This window comes from Cryptomeria japonica, chromosome 4, assembly GCF_030272615.1.
Source record: "Cryptomeria japonica chromosome 4, Sugi_1.0, whole genome shotgun sequence".
Lineage (NCBI taxonomy): Eukaryota > Viridiplantae > Streptophyta > Pinopsida > Cupressales > Cupressaceae > Cryptomeria > Cryptomeria japonica.
Window position 1 is genome coordinate 578,238,478 of NC_081408.1, and position 20,228 is coordinate 578,258,705.

A 20,228-nucleotide genomic window follows, 5' to 3' on the forward strand; every position below is an offset into this window, starting at 1 on the left:
TGATAATATTGTAGGCCACAATCAGAAAAGATTCATTTAGGGACTGAAACAGAGTATTAAAGGTATGGTAAAAGTGGACTTCAAGCCACAGTGCCAAAGACCAAGTTATGAGAATGACAAAAGGATAGACTTTCAAGTAGCAAGGGTAGGAAAGGTTTTTTTCTATCTAATTGTATGGAACAAAGAAATGCCTAAGTCAGTCTATGTAGATATGGAGAATGGAGTCTGCTTAGGATGTCTACATGCAAAATAGTATAGCCATATTTCACAAAGTCAAGTCTTCTGAAGCAGCAGTACATCGAAAATTGCTTATTCCATATAAAAAAATAAACCACTCTAAATTCATGTTCCCCTTGCTTAACATGTCTGTCAAGTTGCCTGATTGCTGCAACTCTGCCTTCTGGTAGTATTCCTCTATAAACTGAGCCGAAACCTCAATGGCCAATCAAATTGGTTGAAAGAAAGTTGTTGGTTGCAAACTAAGTTGTCTATATGTAAAAACATGTGCTCCTGTGTGTAATGTATTCACATGCGTAGCAGAAAGAATGCGATCCCTGGAGCTTGCATCTAAGTCTGCTACACCATTAATTATCCCCGATTCCCCATAATGAAAAACCAAATAATGCAATGCACATCCTCTTAAGCTATCATCACCTAGAAATTAAAGCATCTGGATGAAAAATATAAGCAGAGACAGGTTTGAATTTATGTGATACCTTGTAAACTCAGATTTTGAAAGAATATAAGAGGCATGGAAGTTATTTTCAACTAAATGCATATGGCAGATGTGGCTCATGGAATGCAATGAATTCAGGACGTGCACAAGATGGGGCACTTGATAAATCTCTGAGAGTCTAATAGACTGTAATCTTTAGGGTATACGTACAAGATGGACTTGCTCAAATAGTGTTTGTGATTGGTAAACAAATGCAATTGATTAATGTGAATAAGAAATTATCTTATATCTGATTTTAAAAAAAATAAAATTTAATAACAAGTTAACTACAGTCCCTTTGCCTATAGTTTTTGGCAGGAACTAAAAATACAATGATCCAATATTTTTGGTCTTTAAAATACAAGATTAGCTTGACATAGAGATCAATTTTGAGAACGAGGGCGAAAATTGTATGTCTTGGGTGTGAGAGAAAATTCTTGTGTAACACTCAATGGAAGCTCATAATCCGGATCATCTGAGCTATCATCCTCTCCCAACTGAGCATTAAGAAACGATGCATAAGAGTGGTGATCCAAGTCCCCAACTATACATCTTTTCCCTGAAACAAATTTCAAAGATCTCAATTCTGTCATCATTTTCACAATAAAACTCAAAGAAATTGTACTTAAGATCTCATTTCTATCAACATTTTCATAATAGAACTCGAAGAAATGGCACTTGCTTTGAAATATAGGAGCTCTTTCTATGAAATGGTGTTGGGTTGTTCTATCAATTTCCATTAGCTTAGATTTCTTACAATATACCAAGTCTCGATTCTTGTCTAGATAAGGATCTAGCATTTTTATCTTCTCTTGTATTTCTAACAGCATTCTGTAGTTCAGTCGTTCATAGTCCCTGCATACCAAAAGCTCATATCATTAGATAATATCCTAGTAAAGAAGACAATGAAGAAGGCTACTCTGTGTTATGGAGACAAAATAACACCTGTATCTGATAAGTGAAATGGCGAGATAAAGAATAGCAATGGATATAAATGAAGTCCTAACATAGAATGTTGTTGAAGAAACCCAATCTTGTGAAAATTCATTGCCTTTGATGCGAAGTATGAAGAATTCAATGGCAAATGTTGTACAAAGTCCTGCAAACAAGGACCATTGTTACACTAAGTTCACACCCCAGCAAACAAAAATCATCAAGAACAAGAGTAGGCCGCACCATTCTCTTACCTAAGTACAAAGTGCCTCTAACATCATTGCTTTGCTTCGCACTGGTTAGTAAATACAACACGCACAACATGACCAGATAGAAAAAGATGGTCTTCACAGCTCGAGACTCAAGTAAGATAGCATTTTGTAAAGAAAATAATTTATCAAGAGTCATTAACATGGTGCTTTGTTTTGATTCAAATGCTTCCTGCAATAGAATTGAAAATATGTGTCATATTTAACAATTGGGATCCATGTTTAAATCCCACAAGACATAATGAAGTATTGAAACTAGGTAAAATACCACATAAACAATTGAAGCCAAATGCAAATCCCCAATGATTCTGATGAATATATAGCACTCTATCATGACATCTAAACCAAGAGGTTGCCCCAATAACTTACTAAATAGCAAAGAAAACTGTTTACATCACATTAAAGACTTATTAGAAAAAACAGAAGAAATAAACCTGAGCTGCCAAAATTGCAGAGGAACTATGTGCGAGGCGTGTGTGAGTTTGCTGGAGTTCCTCTTGGTATAAACTAAATTCGATTTGTTGTCGTCGAGCACCATCAGAAAGTTGTTGTAATGATGCTCTGCAATTTCAATTACAAAAAGATATCAAGTCAATTTTGATTGATAAAGAAAATGGATTAATTCTCACAATGCATAAACATGCAAAATCAAGTACCATTGTCTTTTGTTTACTACTAACATATTATAATTGAATTCATTATCGTTTATCCCATATGAAAGATTTATTTTATAATTTATACCAACATAACTCTTCACTTCTAAAATGCTTTAGAGACACACTATTATACCTCAATTGATTTTTTATACTCCAATGTCATTGTTCTTTAGACAAACAGTAGATTAGAAAATACAATTACCTGCTTTCTTTGAATGCTTCAACTTGATGTTGAGTAAGAGTATCAAGACCTTGTAATGCAAGACTTTGTCCACTCAGTAATTGCTTCTGTTGATCTAATGACAAGGTCACTACATTGCCAATGTCATCTGTTTTACTTTGAAGGTTATCTAATTGGGATGACATGCTACCAGTCACTTGAGTTATTTCCATTTGAGTTTGTTGTGTTAATTTTTGAAGGAACCCTATACCTTCCCCTAAGTTTGTGTAGGACTTTTCAAGATTGGCCATGCTGGAATCCATAGTTTTCTGCATATTTAACTGTTGTTCTTGCAATTTGGATTGAGTATTAGTTATGTGATGAGATTGCTCAAAAATGGCATTGGACTTCTCTAAGACATTTGTTATTTTATCTTCTGCTGTTTTTGATCTCTCCATCAGCACCGTCGCTTGGGACTCAATATTGATGAGTGAATTGTGGATTTGACCAGAAAACTCTAACAAAGTATCTGATTGTTCTTCTATTTTACCTAGTTTGTCCACTACCCAATGAGCAGATGACTTCAACTCGTTCACAACCCTTTCCGTATCTTTCTTGAATGCATTACTTCTGCAAATAACAATTCAATTTGTTAGAAACAAGAAGCGACCAAATACATATTTGATTGATTATAAATTATTCACCTATCCATACACTAGCATTGTTTCAACAACATAAAAAATTTGTAACTTACTTCATGTGTTTATAATGGGAGTAGCCTTTAAGCAAATTGGCATTTGGACTCATATGATCGAATTTGTTCAAAGGAACAGCTGATGCATGTCTAGTTCAATTCTAGATTAATAGTTTGATTGAATTTGTTCAAAGGAACCGCTGGCATGTCTGGTTCAATTCCAAATTAATAGTTTGTTATGACTCACATAGATTATCCACATATGTCAGGGTTAAGTTGAACATAGTTGAGAAACTAAGAGAGTTCCTTGCAGATCATCATGGGATAAGCATGTATTCACACAACAGAAGTTAATGTACATACTATGAGAGTGCAAGTTAATAAAAGGTTACCTATATTTATGATCGTGTATTTGTGGTTCCATTGCTCTGTGACCTGAGATGCTACTGCTGCTTGGTTGTTTGAACAAACCTCCCTATCTTGCCAAAGAGGAGATTTTGAGTGTGGCTATGCCTATGCATTAGAGTTGTAACAGCCACTTGGGTTTTGACTCTGACTAGGTAGGATTTTGAATATGCTGCTGGAAAATTTAGCATTGTAAGGCAGCAAAATAGTGACATGCATAATAAGAGCAATTGGATAGGACTCTTACCATAAAGGATTTTGACTATGCCACTGGAAATGTTAGCATGGGAAGGCAGAAAATTAGTGATATGCATAATGAGAGCAATTGAGTAGGACTCTTACCAGACAGGATTTTCACTATGTCACTGGAAATGTTAGCATGCGAAGGCAGAAAATTAGTAAATTACTAATATGCATAATAAGAGCAATTGGGTAGGACTCTTACCAGAAAGGATTTTCACTATGCCACTGAAAATGTTAGAATGGGAAGGCAGCAAAATAGCGATATGCATAATAAGAGCAATTGGGTAGAACTCTTACCAAAAAGGATTTTCACTATGCCACTGGGAAGGCAGCAAAATAGTGAAATGCATAATAAGAAATTGGGTGGGACTTTTACCAGAAAAGATTTTAACTATGCCACTAGAAATGTTAACATGGGAAGGCAACAAAATAGTGAAATTCATAATAAGAACAATTGAGTAGAGAGGTTAAGAAAACTCAACTGCAAATGATGGCACATTGCGTTGGTGTTAATGAAGAAAGCAAGGTAGACCTTGTGCTGTGCATCGTTGAGCTTCTTGAGGCAGGGGAGGATGAGACTGTTTGAAGAGCAGGAAGGAAGAGGGCCTCTTCCAGACTCCTTCTGAAAGCACTCTGTCATATGCCATGCTAATCTCGATTTCTTCTCCTCCTCCTGCAATATCTTTTTGCAGCTAGAAAACAGGTGCTCATAAGCCTGCTGCCAACACGACCCAGATAAAACCACCCTCTCCTTTGCTTCCCTCACCAAATCTTTGCCCTTGGCATTGTCCGCTGCCTCAATGTCAAAATCACTACTAGTGCTTTCTTCTTCTCCTCCTCCTTCCTCACTCATCTGTGAGGAAGAAAACCAACCCCACCCATGAACAGCATAAAATCTTGAAGACAACAAAATTACAAGAAACAAGGACACTGACACTCTGCCCATTGCTCTTGCTCTTGCTGGCTCACTCATGCTTACCCGAAATCAGAATTGCATATCTTCCAAATTTCGTTCTTACTTGAAATTTTCTCTGTTTAAAAGGACATCTCCGTTTGAATTTATTTGCATACAGGGCACCTTGCTTTCAATTTCTTTGTTTTTCTGTTTTTTTTCGTTTTTGTTTTTTTCAATTTCTTTGTTTACAAGGCACCACCATTGAGGTTGATGTTTAACAGAGCATTTTTTAACAGTTCTTCTTTTAATTATAATATATATTTGTAATCGATTTGGCTTCTCAGATCAGTTGCTTGTAGCGCAAGCAGGAGAAATCAACGTTCGTCTTTCTACTGATTGTCTTCAATTTATAATTCTGGTGAAAATGAGATTCAGATTTGAATAGACGCCAAATGGCAACCCATCAATTTTTGTTTGGGTATTTTATTGAGATCAACATTTAATCTGTTTTTAGAAAATGTTTATTTATGTTTTCGCAGGGATTTTTTTTTTTCTTCTTAGTTTACCTAGTGGACTTTTGTTAATCTTTAATAGATTATTTTGAAAAAATTAATATAAATTATAGAAAGTTTGATTCACTTTTTTATAATAAAAACTAAATAACTTTTTTCAAATAAAGATTAGATTTTAATAATTATAATGTTTAATTTAATTTAAGTTTATGATATTTAATAAAATTTTGAAATCTATAAATAGATAGAAATGATTTATTTTTTTATTTTATCATATGTTGTGATCTATTTAGTTTTCCTAATCAACTGCATTTTTAATTAAAGCTTTGGTGAATATGAGGTTGAGGTCATAGATGTGAAATGGCAACCCATCAATTTATTTACTAATTTTTATTGGGATGGATATATAATTTTTGAGATGGATATTTAATTTGTGCTTTGGATTATGTATATCTTTTTTACATAAATGTTATGGTCACTTTCATATTAACGATATGAGATTTCCACAATCCATTAAGATAATTGCATAATGTTTTTGGATTCGATTGTGTCAAAGTTTTTGCATTAACGTTTCGGATCACACTTCGTGATCCACTTTCATATTGTAAAAACTTTATATTTTAAAAATAAATAGAAATAAAAATATATAGTTGATTTTGGGAGTCTAAAGATGATTATTCAATAGAGCATTTTCTAGATGAAATTGCAACCCAGCAATTTATATTTGGGTATATATTCTTTTGTGCATTAGACTATATTCACCTATTTTATTTTTTTTCTTCTAATTAATAAAATTATAAGAAGTTTAGTAAAGTTTTGTTAATTTTTATGAGGTTGGTATTTTTAAAATTGAATACAATTATAGAAAATTTAGTTCACTTTTATATGGTAAGAAATAATTTACTTTAAAAATAAAAACTAGGTTTTAGTGAATATAATGATTAATTAATCTAATTCAAAATTATGGTATGTAATGAAATTTTAAAATCTAAAAATAGACTGAAATCAAAATATTTAGTTGATTTTGGTAGTTGACAAATAATTTTTTACTATTTTTATCACAAATTATGAATAGTAATTCACTATCATGATTTCTTATATATATGTGTTGGAAGTTAAAAAATGAAATATGAATTGGTTTGCTCTCAAAATTTGGTTGATGGATCCAAAACATGACACAAGCTTAATCTTGAATGTCTTAGATCAAACCTTCCACACAAATTTGAACTCACACTATACAGACTTTTAAAACTTGTTCACCCTTGTAAAGAATGTTGCATTGTAAAGAATGTTGCACTTATAAACACCTTAGTCAAGATTATCATATTTTTGGGGTCAAGTTCCACTAGGTCAATCCCTTGAATGAATCAAATTTATTACTTTGAGTGCATAATTGAAGAGAAAATCATAAGTATACAGATGGCCTATATAATTTTGATGTCAATGTTCATTCTTTTGTCCCTTAAAAATTGAATTTTGTGTTAATGATTACTTTCTTTAATCACTTTATTTTTTTGATATTTTTTCCTTATACGAAGTTACTTTGTGTAATCACTCTCTGTTTTATTATTTTTTTCCCTATATACGAAGTTAAGTCCACATTAAATGCCTTTAAATACCAAGATATAGCAACAATTCAAATAAATGTGTGTAGTTGGCTCATAATAGCTAGTAGAAAAGCACATGAATCTAGTAATAATTTTGTTTTTTAAGTATTTGGGGTCAATCCTAGGTTACTCAAGATCAACCTTGAGGCATTTAGAATTGACTCAAGATAGAATAGTGTTAGATATTAGGCATTAAATGAATGTGTGGACATAGGTGTAAATGTAGGCCAATAAATGATTTGTAAATAGAAAATATATGGGAATACACATAAATAGGTATTAGATAAGGTCAAGTACATAAAATTAGGTGCAAAATAACATGAAACAAATAGGGATAAGCATCAGATCATGAGTCAAACTTACCAAGTTCAAGGTGTTGTAAATCATAATATTTGATAATGTAAAGGCATTTTTGGGAACCCAACTTTTTGAAGCCTCATGAGACATGAGATCTATTTGAAGATGTTCTCAAACTATTAATTATAACAATTTCATAGAATCAACCAATAAAAATAGGATTAGGATTTATCAAGTGAATGGGAGTAAAACACCAAAGAGAATGAAACCAAAAGTTGAAATTAGACTTATGGTAGTACCACATTACACCAAAAGAGATCATTGGGACCTCCCTATATTCATTGGTATATGGTAAGAAGGTTATTCTACCAATATCTTTAGAACTCCCAACCTTATAATTGATCAAGAAACTGACAATAGAGGAGGATGAAATAAAAAATAAGGATATTAGAATTTTTGGAAATATAAGTAAAAATAATAATAATAATAGTAATAATAATAATAATAATAATAATAATAATAATAATAATAATAATAATAATAATAATAATAATAATAATAATAATAATAATAATAAATCATGGCCCAACATCAACAAATAGTCAAATGACAATTTGAAAAGAAAGCTTTTGAGCTAGATAATAAGGTTGGGGATTTGATCCTCAAATAGGAAGAATGAGAAAAAAATCTTAGTTGTCATTCCATGTTTGATTCTCTTTGGAGTGGCCCTTACACCATTATAGCATGTAAAGAGTATAATTCTTTCAACCTCATAAGTAGAGCTAGTGAAATCCTTGATATCCCAATAAAAAAAATTATCTTAAAATTTTTGTATGTATTTTAGATATTTTAGTGTGTGTTTCCCTTCTTCAAAGGCTCTTATTATTTTTTATCATTTATATTTTCCTAATTGGTAGTGGTTGCAACTTTTTTATTTTCCCATAAAAATATAAATCTTTAATTCAAGCTCGAGATTGCATAGAATAATGAGTTCCTTGAATGGGTTATGACTTTACTATTATTAGAGACTATACCACCAACTACCTTAATATTTTTCCTATAAATAATTAGCTAAAGGTTTCTAAATCTTACTAGATATCTTTCAAAAGGCCTGACAACTACCCACATCGAGGGAATTTGATGAAGGCTGCCTTATTAAAATCCACTACAAGAATGTAGTTAAAAATATTACTATGGTTATTGGTAACTAGTCATATCATTAACCTATATAGGTTGAGGGCACTAAATTCAATGTAAAAGGGTCATTCAAAAGAATGCATGAACATGTGAGGATTAAAGGGATAGCAATTTGACATATTTTTCATGATTCATCATTTAATGAAGGAAATGCCTTATTCTAACAAAATACATATAAAAGGAATATGCCCACTTAAATTTCAACTTATTACAATTTTAAAGATATAATTGTTATTTTGAATACAAGTTGTGTGATTTTGAGAACTTTGTACGAAACCTTTCTTGATTCATAGAACAAGTTGTGTGAGAACTATTAATCCTACGAGGATCTGGTTAATATTGAGAGGGGGGGTGAATTAGTATTAAGACCAATTCAAATTAAATTTAAAATCAAACTTATTTCAACTTATCTCAGATCTGAAAAATATCTCAACTTCTGTAATCAGATCTAATAACCTCTTTACCAAATTTGCTTAACACATTAATCAAATCATTTACCAATACTTTCATCACCAAAGTAATCATATAAACTTGATCAATTACCAATTCATTAACCTTATCAATAAGATAAAAAACTTTCTCAAACAACTTCTTATCAATACCGGTAACCTCTGATAAATTACTAATAAAACATCATAACCGGTTTCTCAGAAATATTGCATGAAATGAAATATAAACAAAAAGATCACATGAAAAACATTCCACACATGAACACCATAAGTTTTTGACGTGCAAAACCCAAATAGGTAAAAAACCACAATGGGAGTTGGCACCCACAAATATTTGTACTCTTTTGAAGTACACCTTGTTAGGAGCTTAGCCTTGTTAGAAGCTTACAATATGCCCAGTTAAGAGAAGACCCTCTCAGGAGTCACCCGGTTAGGGGATTTACCTTGCAACTCTATTAGGAGCTTGATGATTTGTTAGGATCAACCTCGTGAGAGGATTTAACACTCTTTTGAGAGATGCCTTGTTAGGGGACTTAAATGATTAAGGCCTGTTAAAACCTACCTGGACAAGGGATTTAACCTGATGTAGCTGTTAGGGAACAAGAGTAAGAAAATGATCTGTTTTCTTGCACTTCTCTGCTTGCTTGATCATATCCATTTATACACAACACTCTGCAACACTCGGGTAGATTACACACTTCACTTGGATGACTTAACACATTCTCTAAGACCACCCACTCAATAAACATCAATTGTGTTGACATAAATAGCCATCTCAACTAGGCTGGCCACAAAATGTAATTACATCAAGAATTTTCAATAAGATCACAAAAGATCATCGTAGATCGCTATCCAGATCATAAAAATAAATTACAATGCAATATCAATCGTTGATTGATCATAACTTATCACGAAAATCCAATCTGTATCCTCAAAACACTCTCCAAAGCATTTTGCTTGATTTCAAGAAAATCTTCCTAGAAAATAGCTATTAAATCTTTCACGCGGGTTGTGTCATGTTACCAACTTAAAGTAGACTCACTGTCGATCACCGTCAAAACATAAATCATTACCGGTTTGAAGATTTCTTCATTGGTCCTTAAACCCTAGTAAAACCTTAGCAACACTTCATCAGAAATTGAAACACACTTTCCAGTAATCATCACAAGTTCTGGTTCTTGTAACATTCATCTTTCCATGATACAAGTTCACCATCCAAACCACAAATCACCAATCATTGCCAATCGACTGATCAAATCAAAACAATTTTGCTTTACCGATTAAAGTCCCAATTCATAGACTTTAGATCATTGTCGGTAAACCTTGTCTTCTGGTAAACCAAATCACTTAGATGATAAAACAAAAAATTAGGAACATCAAGAACATCAGTTGCCAGCAATGACAACACAAATAATTGATCATGTCATCTATTCATATAATCTCAATCTCTTCATCACAAATAGACTTCTATCCTTTATCGGTGCAATCATCCAACTTCAACTGCATGACCTGATCTGCATCAGTTATGCCAAATGCCAAGTAGAATTATTTATGAAGCAAGATTACAAAGAGAAATATAGATCTTGGGTTTCACTAATGTTATAAGCTATCTAGTAAATTAAAGGGTATTTTAAGTCTTATGATTTTACTCCAACACAAGCAACATGTTTAATACACTAAAGCATCACAAAGAAAGCAAAGAAGTGGAGGTCCTTAAACCCATCTTTGGTGTTTGATTACATTGATAATATTTTTTATCTTATTTTATCAAAACCAACAAAAAATATTTGAGAAGGAGCACATTAGATGGTGCTCAAAATGTTTCTATTGGGCGAAAGCCAAACGTTTAGCATAGAGTTGTGGAGATTCATACTAGATCAATATATGGTCCCCAAGGTCCACCCCTACTTTGACTTGATTCAGTTATGTTCAAAATTATATGACCCCAATAATGGGGTAATTTTAGCAAAGGTTATTGGTGTAATTATAAGCATTGATAATATTAAATAAATAACTACCTCATATCACTAATTATTTCCACTATAATTGGTATAACCTCCAAAAAACATGGAGCACAAGGAATAACTAGCTTAGTTTCTTGAACAAAGAGCTTAAAAAGGAGGCTGATAATACTACACTTCCTCTACTTCATCTTGCCCTATTATATTTATAGCAAAACATTTGAGATGCATGATCAATAATTGCCTTCATCTTTGGGATAGATAGTGATATGGGTTTGTATGTGTTTGTGTGTGTGATATCCAGTTACGAGCTTTAGTTTCTTGAAAAAAATCTCAACAAGTAGGTTGATAGCACTAATTTCCTCTACTTCCTCTTGTCCTATTATATTTCTAGCAAAATGTTTTAGATGCGTGCTCAATACTTGCCTTCATCTTTGGACTAGATAGTGACAGGTGTGTGTGTAGCATCTACTTGGGAACTTTACATAAAGGACATGACCATAACCCATAATCAAATATTTGGGTATTTACTTTACTTAAGAAAACCACAAATTCCATTCAATGTTAACTTTAAAAAATTAGAATATGGTAGATCTTCAATTTTTATTCATTCCTAGTTGATCTTATTATTTACCAAAATACACCATTCTGTCAATAATTCATGCATTTTTCAATATTTAATGACATAGATTAGCCTCAAAGAGTAATTCTTGTATCATCTTGTACCAATGTTGTCTCACAAAATTTGCATTATTATAGGTTCATGGAGATTTTCCTTTCCCCTATGCTTGTCTATTTGAGCTAAAACGGCTTAACCTAATTGTACCAAAGGTAGCAATTTCTTAAAAATACCATATGGGTAGTACTTTGGCTATCACTTTACTACGATGAATATGTATATTTTTTGGAGGGATGTTTTAAAACTCTTCAATTATGTCACTAGGAAGGTATTGGAAATATAATCTATGTGCTTTATGAATATTATAAATATAACGTGCAAAGATAGAAAGAATAAGAAGACATTCTATGCCCTCCCATTCAATTTTTTAGGCATAATTGTGAATAAAAGGTGTTCTCATACCCTCTTGGAATCCAAGACATCTAACCTCAATCTTGAATTGTTTAATGACTTCGAGACCTATGATGTTGATGGTTTCATGGCCAATTGGTTAAGAATTTTGATTTAAAGATGCATTCATAAACCTAGCAAAGCTAGACATTGAAAATAAGAATAGGCTAGTGGATGATTTGGTACAAGCTAAGGTTGTCGTTGCACAAAAAGATCGACTTGTCAATGCCTGATACAACCACTAGACTTATAGAATCCAAAGGAGGCTGTTAAACCATGTCATGAATCCTCGTGAGGGATGTTGGCCCACAACCAACAATCCCCCTCCCAATGTCACTCGTCACGGCCTGCATTATTCAAACCTGTGACCAAGCTCTGATACCACTCGTTATAAGCTAGGGTTGTCGTTGCACCAAAAGATCAACCTGTAAATGCCCGATACAACCACTAGACTTATAGAATCCACAGGAGGTTGTTAAACCATATTACGAATCCCCGTGAGGGACATTGCCCCACTGCCAATGTGATTCCCTAGGCTCCTATGTGTTAGAGAAAAAAAATAATTACCTAATTAAAAATTATTTGGTCTCTTTTCACATAAGCATACTTAAGTTTACTTAGGTCATGTCCTTTTTTGTCTCAAGTCATAATATTAGGACACATGATGCGATATAGTTTAATCTTCACCTATGGTTTCATCTAGGGTTTTTATATTTTATCAAGGATATACATAGTATATTGTAATGAATCTTTCCTTACTACATCAATATAGAATCTTATGCTTCATAGAAAATTAGTTGTTTTTTCTCTTTTTTTGTGATAAGTATTTTGGTTATAGGTGATTTCTAGGAGTTGTGGGGTTTAAGCATCAACTCCAACATGGTATTAGAGATCCAATGTATAATTTCCTATCCTTTTTTGAGATATTTAGCCTCGAACATTCAAATGGTGGATTCTAGAGAAAAAAAGCATTGTATTGTGCTTAGATGCTCAAAAACCTTAAGATCAACTCCAATTCATCAAAATCAAAGGTTAAAAGAAATTGAGGTTATTTTTAAAGGGGCTCCAAAAATTATTTACAAAAATATGTACAATCCATCAAGTCTATATGTGTGACCTTCATTATTGTAAAAATAGCAATTCAAAATTTTGGTGATCTTTTTTTTTTTTTGCAACAATAGAAAATAACAAAAATACAACAATATTTTAATATTTCTTTGATATACTGGAATCAATTGAATTTCTAATTATCATCCTTAATTTATAGCTTTGGTGAATATGAGGCTGAGATCATCGATGTGAAATAACAACCCATCAATTTATTTACCACTTTTTATTCAAATGGACATTTAATTTGTGCTTTGGATTATGTTTATATTTTTTACATAGAACATTTTGTTCACTTTCATATATTAAAAACTAAATAAATATTTTATAATTAAAATTAGGTTCTGATGAAAATAATTGTATATGCTAATTTTCTGCCTATTTTAAAACCCTAATAAGATTCAACCACTCACCCTAGATCTACAAATTAATTCAATAAACAATCAATAGAAAACTACCATGCATGTAATTAAAAAATACAAAAAACTAAATATACTTTCATATTCATGGTAGGATTGTTTCCATTGTTCTCCTATCCTCCATGGTCTTGTATTGATGATGTTTACTCTCATATTTGCACGCATTAGCACAAGAGCTCAAAGAGGAATGGATGGTAGTTGTGATGATGTAAGGATATGAATGTGATGATGTATGCCTCTAAGTTAATTTTAGCAAAGTATAGGTATGCTCAAACTATGTATGAAGTAGAATGAGGGAAAGAAACCTCTCTGATATAGATCACCATTAAAATTGAGGGTTTAGATTAACAAATTATATGATGAATGGCTAAGATCACATAGATGAAAGAGAATCAATAGGATTAGAGGGTAGGTAGAGATGAAGGGAGGAGATTAAGAGGTGGAAAGGTAAAAGAGAAGATTTAATAAGATTAAGAGGTTAAGTTGAAATGGATGGATATGATTAACTAGTGAGTTGACTTTTAGATTCAATGAATGTGGACATTGAAGAAAGGACAAAGTAAATGGAGAGCACTTCGACACCTGTCACATGACTACAAATTTAGATTATGATCTATGTGAACAAGCTGGAGGGCTAGGATTAAAGAGGAAAAAGATAATGAATTAATTAAATAAATAAAAGTATTTATTTAATTAAAGAGGAAAAAGGGCTAGATTAATTAAACAAATAAAAACATTTATTTAATTTAGGAAGGAGGTGGGATTAAATAAGTAAAAAATATTTATTTAAAATGGAAAAAAAGGCTAATAAATTAATTGAATAAATTAAAATATTTATTCAATTAAAAGTAGAAAATGCTAATTAACTAATCAAATAAATAAACTATTTATTTAAGTAATAGAGAAACAATGGGAGAATAATTAAGTAATAAATAGTCCAAGGGGTTGAGCTTAACTAGTTAAAACACTGGGTTCTCACTGTGGGGACCCAAGTTCAATTCCCAATAGGGACATCTAAAGTGGAATTCTAAGTTGTGATTCTTGGCCTTCCATAGGATGGGGAAGGTCTTGGGGTCAATCTAATCAAACATAATAATAATAATAATTCAAAGATATGTAATGGAGATGGGGGCCCCTACTATGTCCCCACTGGTTCATAGCTCCACTCAAAAGCTATTCAGGCTTCGACCAATTACCAATAAAAATAAATAAATTAAGTAATAAATAAATATTTATTTGATTAGGATTATTTTTAGGTGTCTACAATAATAATTAATTTAATTTAAGATTGTGATATTTAAAAAACTCTAAATTTTAGAAATAATAGAAATGGAAATATTTATTAGATTTTGGTTTTGTTCAATAGAGCATTTTCTACATGAAATTGCAACCCATCAATTTATATTTGGGTATATATTCTTTGTTAAGGTCAGTATTTAGTTCAGGTGCTTTAGACTAAATTCACCTATTTTTTCTTCTAATTAATAAAATTATAGAAAGCTTAGTAGAGTTTTGTTAATTTTTAGGAGGTTGGTATTTTTAAAATTGAATACAATCATAGAAAATTTAGTTCACTTTTATATAGTTAGAAATAAATTAGTTTAAGTGAATAAAATAATTAATTTAATTTAATTTAAAATTGTGGTATGTAATCAAATTTTTAAATCTAAAAATAAAAAATATAAAAATTTAGTCAATTTTGGTAGTTGAAATATAATGTTTACTATTTTTATCACAATTTATGAATAGTAATTCAGTATCATAACTTTTTATGTGTTGGACATTGAATAATGAAATATGAACTAGTTTTGTTTAAAAAATTGGTTGATCTATCCAAAACATCACAAGTTTAATCTTGAATGTCTCAAATCAAACCTTCCACACCAACTTGAACTCGCACTATACAAACTTTTGAAACTTGTTTACCCTAACCTCTAATGTTTTATAATATTGTAATGTATGTAGCATTTACAAACATCTTATGGAAGATTATCATATTTTTTGGGTCAAGTTCAACTAGGTCAACCCCTTGAATCAATCAAATTTATGACTTAGAGTAAATAATTGAAGGAAAAAATTCACAATTGTAGACATGGCCTATATAATTATGATGTAAATGTTGATTCTTTTATCCCTTAAAAGTTGAATTTTTTGCTAATGATTTCTTCATATAGTCACATTTTTTTTTTCTTTTCCTTATATGAAGTTAAGTCCACATTAAATGTCTTTAAATACCAAAACATAGCAACAATTCAAATAAATGTGTGTTAAGTTAAATCATTATAGTTAGTAGGAAAGTGAGAAAGTCTAGTAATAATCTTGGATTTTAAATGTCGGGGGTCAATCCTAGGTCACTCAAGGTCAACCTTGATGCACTTGGAAATGAATCAAGATAGAATAATGCTAGATATTTTTTTATTAGATTAAATTTTTTATCCATATATCAAAATATTCATGAGTAATGTACAATAAATTTACAAACCACTGAAATTAGTATCACCAAAGTAAATAGAATGAATCTCCTTGACATGTCCCCTAGCTGATAAACATTAAGGCAATGCAATCAAGGGTTGTAACCTAATAAATTGAAATGCAAAACAACTATGTTGTTGCAACTCACATACTCTGAGAACAAACAAACTAAATTAGATAAGCTTCTATTGTTGATGCCAGGTAGTCTATAAAACACTATTTTATCCCTATTGGAAAAATGCCAACATAATCTCCTCTTCCTACAAATTAAACTCAAGACAAAACAATACCAAATGTGCAGAAGATAAGTGGGACAATCCTCATCTATTTATACCAAAACAAGATACAATCAAGTTCCTTTTATTCATGAATAAATAGCTTTACTCAAAGTACTATAAAACTATTCTACTGCCACACTAAAGCATCCACAGTTCCAATTTTGAAGAATCTATTAATAGAGATGGCTTATATTTACAAACACACCAATAGTGGGTGAATTAATGATAACAAAAATTATTCCTTGAGGAACCCAATCAAGAACCCTTGTAAGAGTACTCTCACCATCCTTGGTGTTAACAAAAGCATCTTCAATCTCAACCATATCATCTATAACTTTTGGAAGCAATGCAATAGTCATCCAAAAGAACTAGTCAATGCACATTGTAATGATTTCTATGTTGTTCTATCTTGTTGCCAGTCTAGAAGTTTTGTAATTTATAATTAGTCTCTAAAGCTTTGAGATAAACCTACAAATCATCTAAGGCCTTCTTGTTATTAAAATTAACCTTGAGAGACGATTGAAGAATAATTATTTGTAAATAGAAGTTAGCACATATAATCATGACCTCAAAGTAAAGAGAATGAAAAGTGTGAGAGAAGGTGGGAAAACATCAAAATCTCCAAATGTGCTTAAGGGTGATGTGTCAGAAGGTTTGAGAAATAATGTTTTTATATGGAGAGAGACCAAGGTGAGCAATTATGTATGACCAAGTCTAAGGAAATAGGGAAGAGAAGGTGGAAAAGAGAAGTTCCAAAGATAGTGAGTATGAGAGTAAAACCAAAATGCATGCTTGATGGTTTGTTTTTTTGGGAAGAAGGGATAGGATGGAGAGGAAAAAATGAATGTGATCCAATAGGGACTTTAAAATGGAGAATTTTCCAAGCCACCAACTATACTTTAGCATCAATTTTACATTTCCAAATTAAAGAACTTGATTTGTTCCATCTCAGTCTATTGTACTTGTGGTGCCATCTAAGGTTGTTAGTGGGATAAGGAAATGGATGAGATGAGATATTTATACACACACCTTAGAGGGAAAACTCAAAAAAAATTATTGTTGGGCCATTTCCAATATTTGAGGAAGTTGTCATGACATGGTGTGGACATGAGACAAATCAACTCAGGTTTAACCAACTATTAGAATTTTTTGGATTGGGAACCTATAAGTTGAGGAAAGAATGAACTAAAACTTAAGTCATTGGCATGTTTTCTAGTTAAAAGTCAAAGGGTCCCATAAATGTTAAATAACTTGAATGTCTTTTTTAAAGCATTGTCTATCTTTGAGATCCTTAATACTAGAAAAAAGACTATTGCCTTGTTGGATGAGATGGTTCCACCATATTGAAGAAGAAGTCAAACTGAAACCATGGCTTGAGCTCCAATCATACTAAGTTTTTTTTTTTGAACTAGTTTGTCATGCTCTCCAAATGGATTTGAAGGTGGCCTATCCATGAGTCATAAAATATGGGTTAGGAAGAATCTTATCTTTCTAGCTCACCAAATCCCAAGAGCATCTAACAATAGTATTTTGAATATGGTGTCAAATAAGGTGCTTCTAAGGAGCATCATCATCTAGTGCTCTTACAATTTATTTTGTAGCGAGACAAATTTCATAAATATAAGGGTCTATAATACCCATACCTCCTTTATCTTTTGTTTGGATGCAATGTAACCATGAAATAGAAAAAAAACCTTTTTTTTATTTTCCCATTTAGCCTTAGAGGAAGTTTTGAATAAGCTGAGACAATTGATTATAGCAAGATTTATAAGGAAACCAAAAAAGAAGAGAGATAAAGATAACTTTCCAAAATAATTTTGTTGGCAACTTGGATTCTATCTGCCATGGAAGGAAACTTGTTGGTCCAATTTAGAAGTTTGTTTTTAATTTTATGTAGGAACCAATTCCACATCTCTTTAAGTGAGACTCCAATGACCAAGAGGATTCCAAGGTATCTTGTAATATTGTCATGCTTCACCTCATGCCATTCACTAGGGATTAAAGATGGGAAAAGAGTTAGGGAAAATCATGATGGATTCATTTTTATACATAGCCAATTTAGAGCTTGAAATAGTATAGAAAAGTGCTAATATGTCCAAAGTATGAGTCATTTTCTCTATAGAATTTTGTATGAACATGTTGTTATTTTTAAAATGAGAGTTAAGGGTTGTAGCATTGACCGGAAGTGAGATACCATGAATAAGTTTAAATTTGAGAAACCATGTTGAAAAAGATAGCCAATAGAATCCACTATAAGGACATAAAGAAAGAGAGTGAGGGGGAAACCTTGATGAATGGATTTATGTAATGGGAAGAAAGGATATAGCACACCATAAAAAACCACTCTATTATCTGTATCCTTGAATAACATGTTGATTTGATCACATATTTTTTGTCCAAATCCAAGCCAATTTAATATTCTAAGAATGAAAGGCTAGTGGATGTAGTCATAAAATTTGTCAAATTCAAGCTTTATAATTAAAGAATCTTTATCCAATTGATGATCCCATTCAACAATTTCCCAAGCAAGAACCAAATTCTCTAAGATAAATCTTCCTCCCAATAAGTCGGTCTACTCTAGATGCACAATCATTTAGGTAATATGCTTAATTCTTCATGCCAACACTTGCACTATTATTTTGTAGGAAGTATTAAGGAGAGTAATCGACCTCCATCCATTAATGGTGTCTTCCTCTTTACCTTTGGGAATTAGTTTAATCATCCCTTGGTTAATCACATTTCCTAAAGTTCCAATTTCAATTTCCTAAAGATAAACATGTAGAAATCCTCACAAATATGTGGCCAAAGAGTTCTTTAAAATTTCACTAAAAGCCCATTAATTTTGGGGATTTTTTCTAAAACCATACAATGAATGGTAGCATCAGTTTCTGTTGGTAAAATGGTGTATCAACCTTGCATTTACACAAGGTTACTATTTATTGTAAGTTTTTGTTTGAGCATAAAATGGTGCGAAATTCTCCCCAAAGCTTTGGATTGGTTCGATAAGCATGCCAACAATTTTTTGTTGCAAGATCTTAACTAGTTTTAAAGATTTAAAGTTAAATCATTTTTGAAGGGTACGATGAAATTTTTAAATTTAATTTTGAGGACTTTAGACCCTTCTAAATGCCTTGAAAAGTTGGTGTAACCAACATAGAGGGTTACAAGGTGATAGAGAACTTCGCGAGCTTTTTGGCGCATCAAATGGTTCGTCAATTGGACACTCGGTTCACAAGTTATGGCCTCTAGAAGTTTGGACTCTTGAAATAGGAAATATAAAATGCACCGAACACATAAATGAGATGTAAAAGGGAGGAACATGTGTGATGTGTTTTGGCACATCATAGGGCATCTAGAATGGAGATAAGGTCAGCTCTACATTATTGGGTGGTTTTAGCCCATGGTTTTGTAATACCGTTTGAAGGTTTCTTGTATTGTATCTCCTATATATGAGGTGCATGAGATAGAGATTGTTTGTAAGAGTCTTATGGTTGTTAAGTTACCTCTGAGTCTCTGATTAGTGGTACTCTTATGAAGAGAATAATTTTCAAGTATATTGTAATCTGTTATTGATTGTTGAATAATATTTTTTTGGAGTGTGGGATTTTTCTTCTAAAAGGATTTTTCCCACGTAAATCACTGTGTTTTTTATTAAGAAAAAATAGGTTTTAAGGGACCCGAAACCCGCTTACAATACGAAAGATGAGCAAGAAAGAAACAAGACAAAACAACTGCAGAAAACTAGCACAAAAACTAGCAGCTAGGACCAAAAGACAGCAAGGAGCCAACAAGAAATTGGCATCCAAAACCCAACTTTACATATCAAATGAAAACTATAATAGACTCCTCAGTGTTCTGAACCAAAAGCATCATAGCCTTAGCAGCTTCTC

General features: G+C 32.0%; 1 protein-coding gene across 1 annotated transcript; it reads right to left on the minus strand.

Moving 5' to 3' along the window:
* Window positions 1-972: 972 nt before the first annotated feature.
* On the minus strand, window positions 973-5,322 carry LOC131070959 (protein GAMETE EXPRESSED 1). The gene is made up of 7 exons (XM_058006663.2): window positions 4,558-5,322; window positions 2,776-3,363; window positions 2,352-2,478; window positions 1,903-2,089; window positions 1,661-1,814; window positions 1,398-1,570; window positions 973-1,274 (listed from the first exon to the last, which is right to left on the minus strand). Exons 1-7 carry the CDS (start codon window positions 5,046-5,048, stop codon window positions 1,099-1,101), a joined length of 1,896 nt encoding a protein of 631 aa, XP_057862646.2. The 5' UTR covers window positions 5,049-5,322; the 3' UTR covers window positions 973-1,098.
* Between the last annotated feature and the right edge of the window lie 14,906 nt (window positions 5,323-20,228).

Excerpts from the sequence above, each read along its gene's own strand:
- LOC131070959 (XM_058006663.2), bottom strand. The coding sequence starts at position 5,048 with ATGAGTGAGCCAGCAAGAGCAAGAGCAATGGGCAGAGTGTCAGTGTCC. Across the intron at positions 3,364-4,557 it reads GCAATGTGCCATCATTTGCA|AAGTAATGCATTCAAGAAAG; the intron begins GTTGAGTTTTCT and ends TGTTATTTGCAG. Across the intron at positions 1,571-1,660 it reads ATTTCACTTATCAGATACAG|GGACTATGAACGACTGAACT; the intron begins GTGTTATTTTGT and ends TTTGGTATGCAG.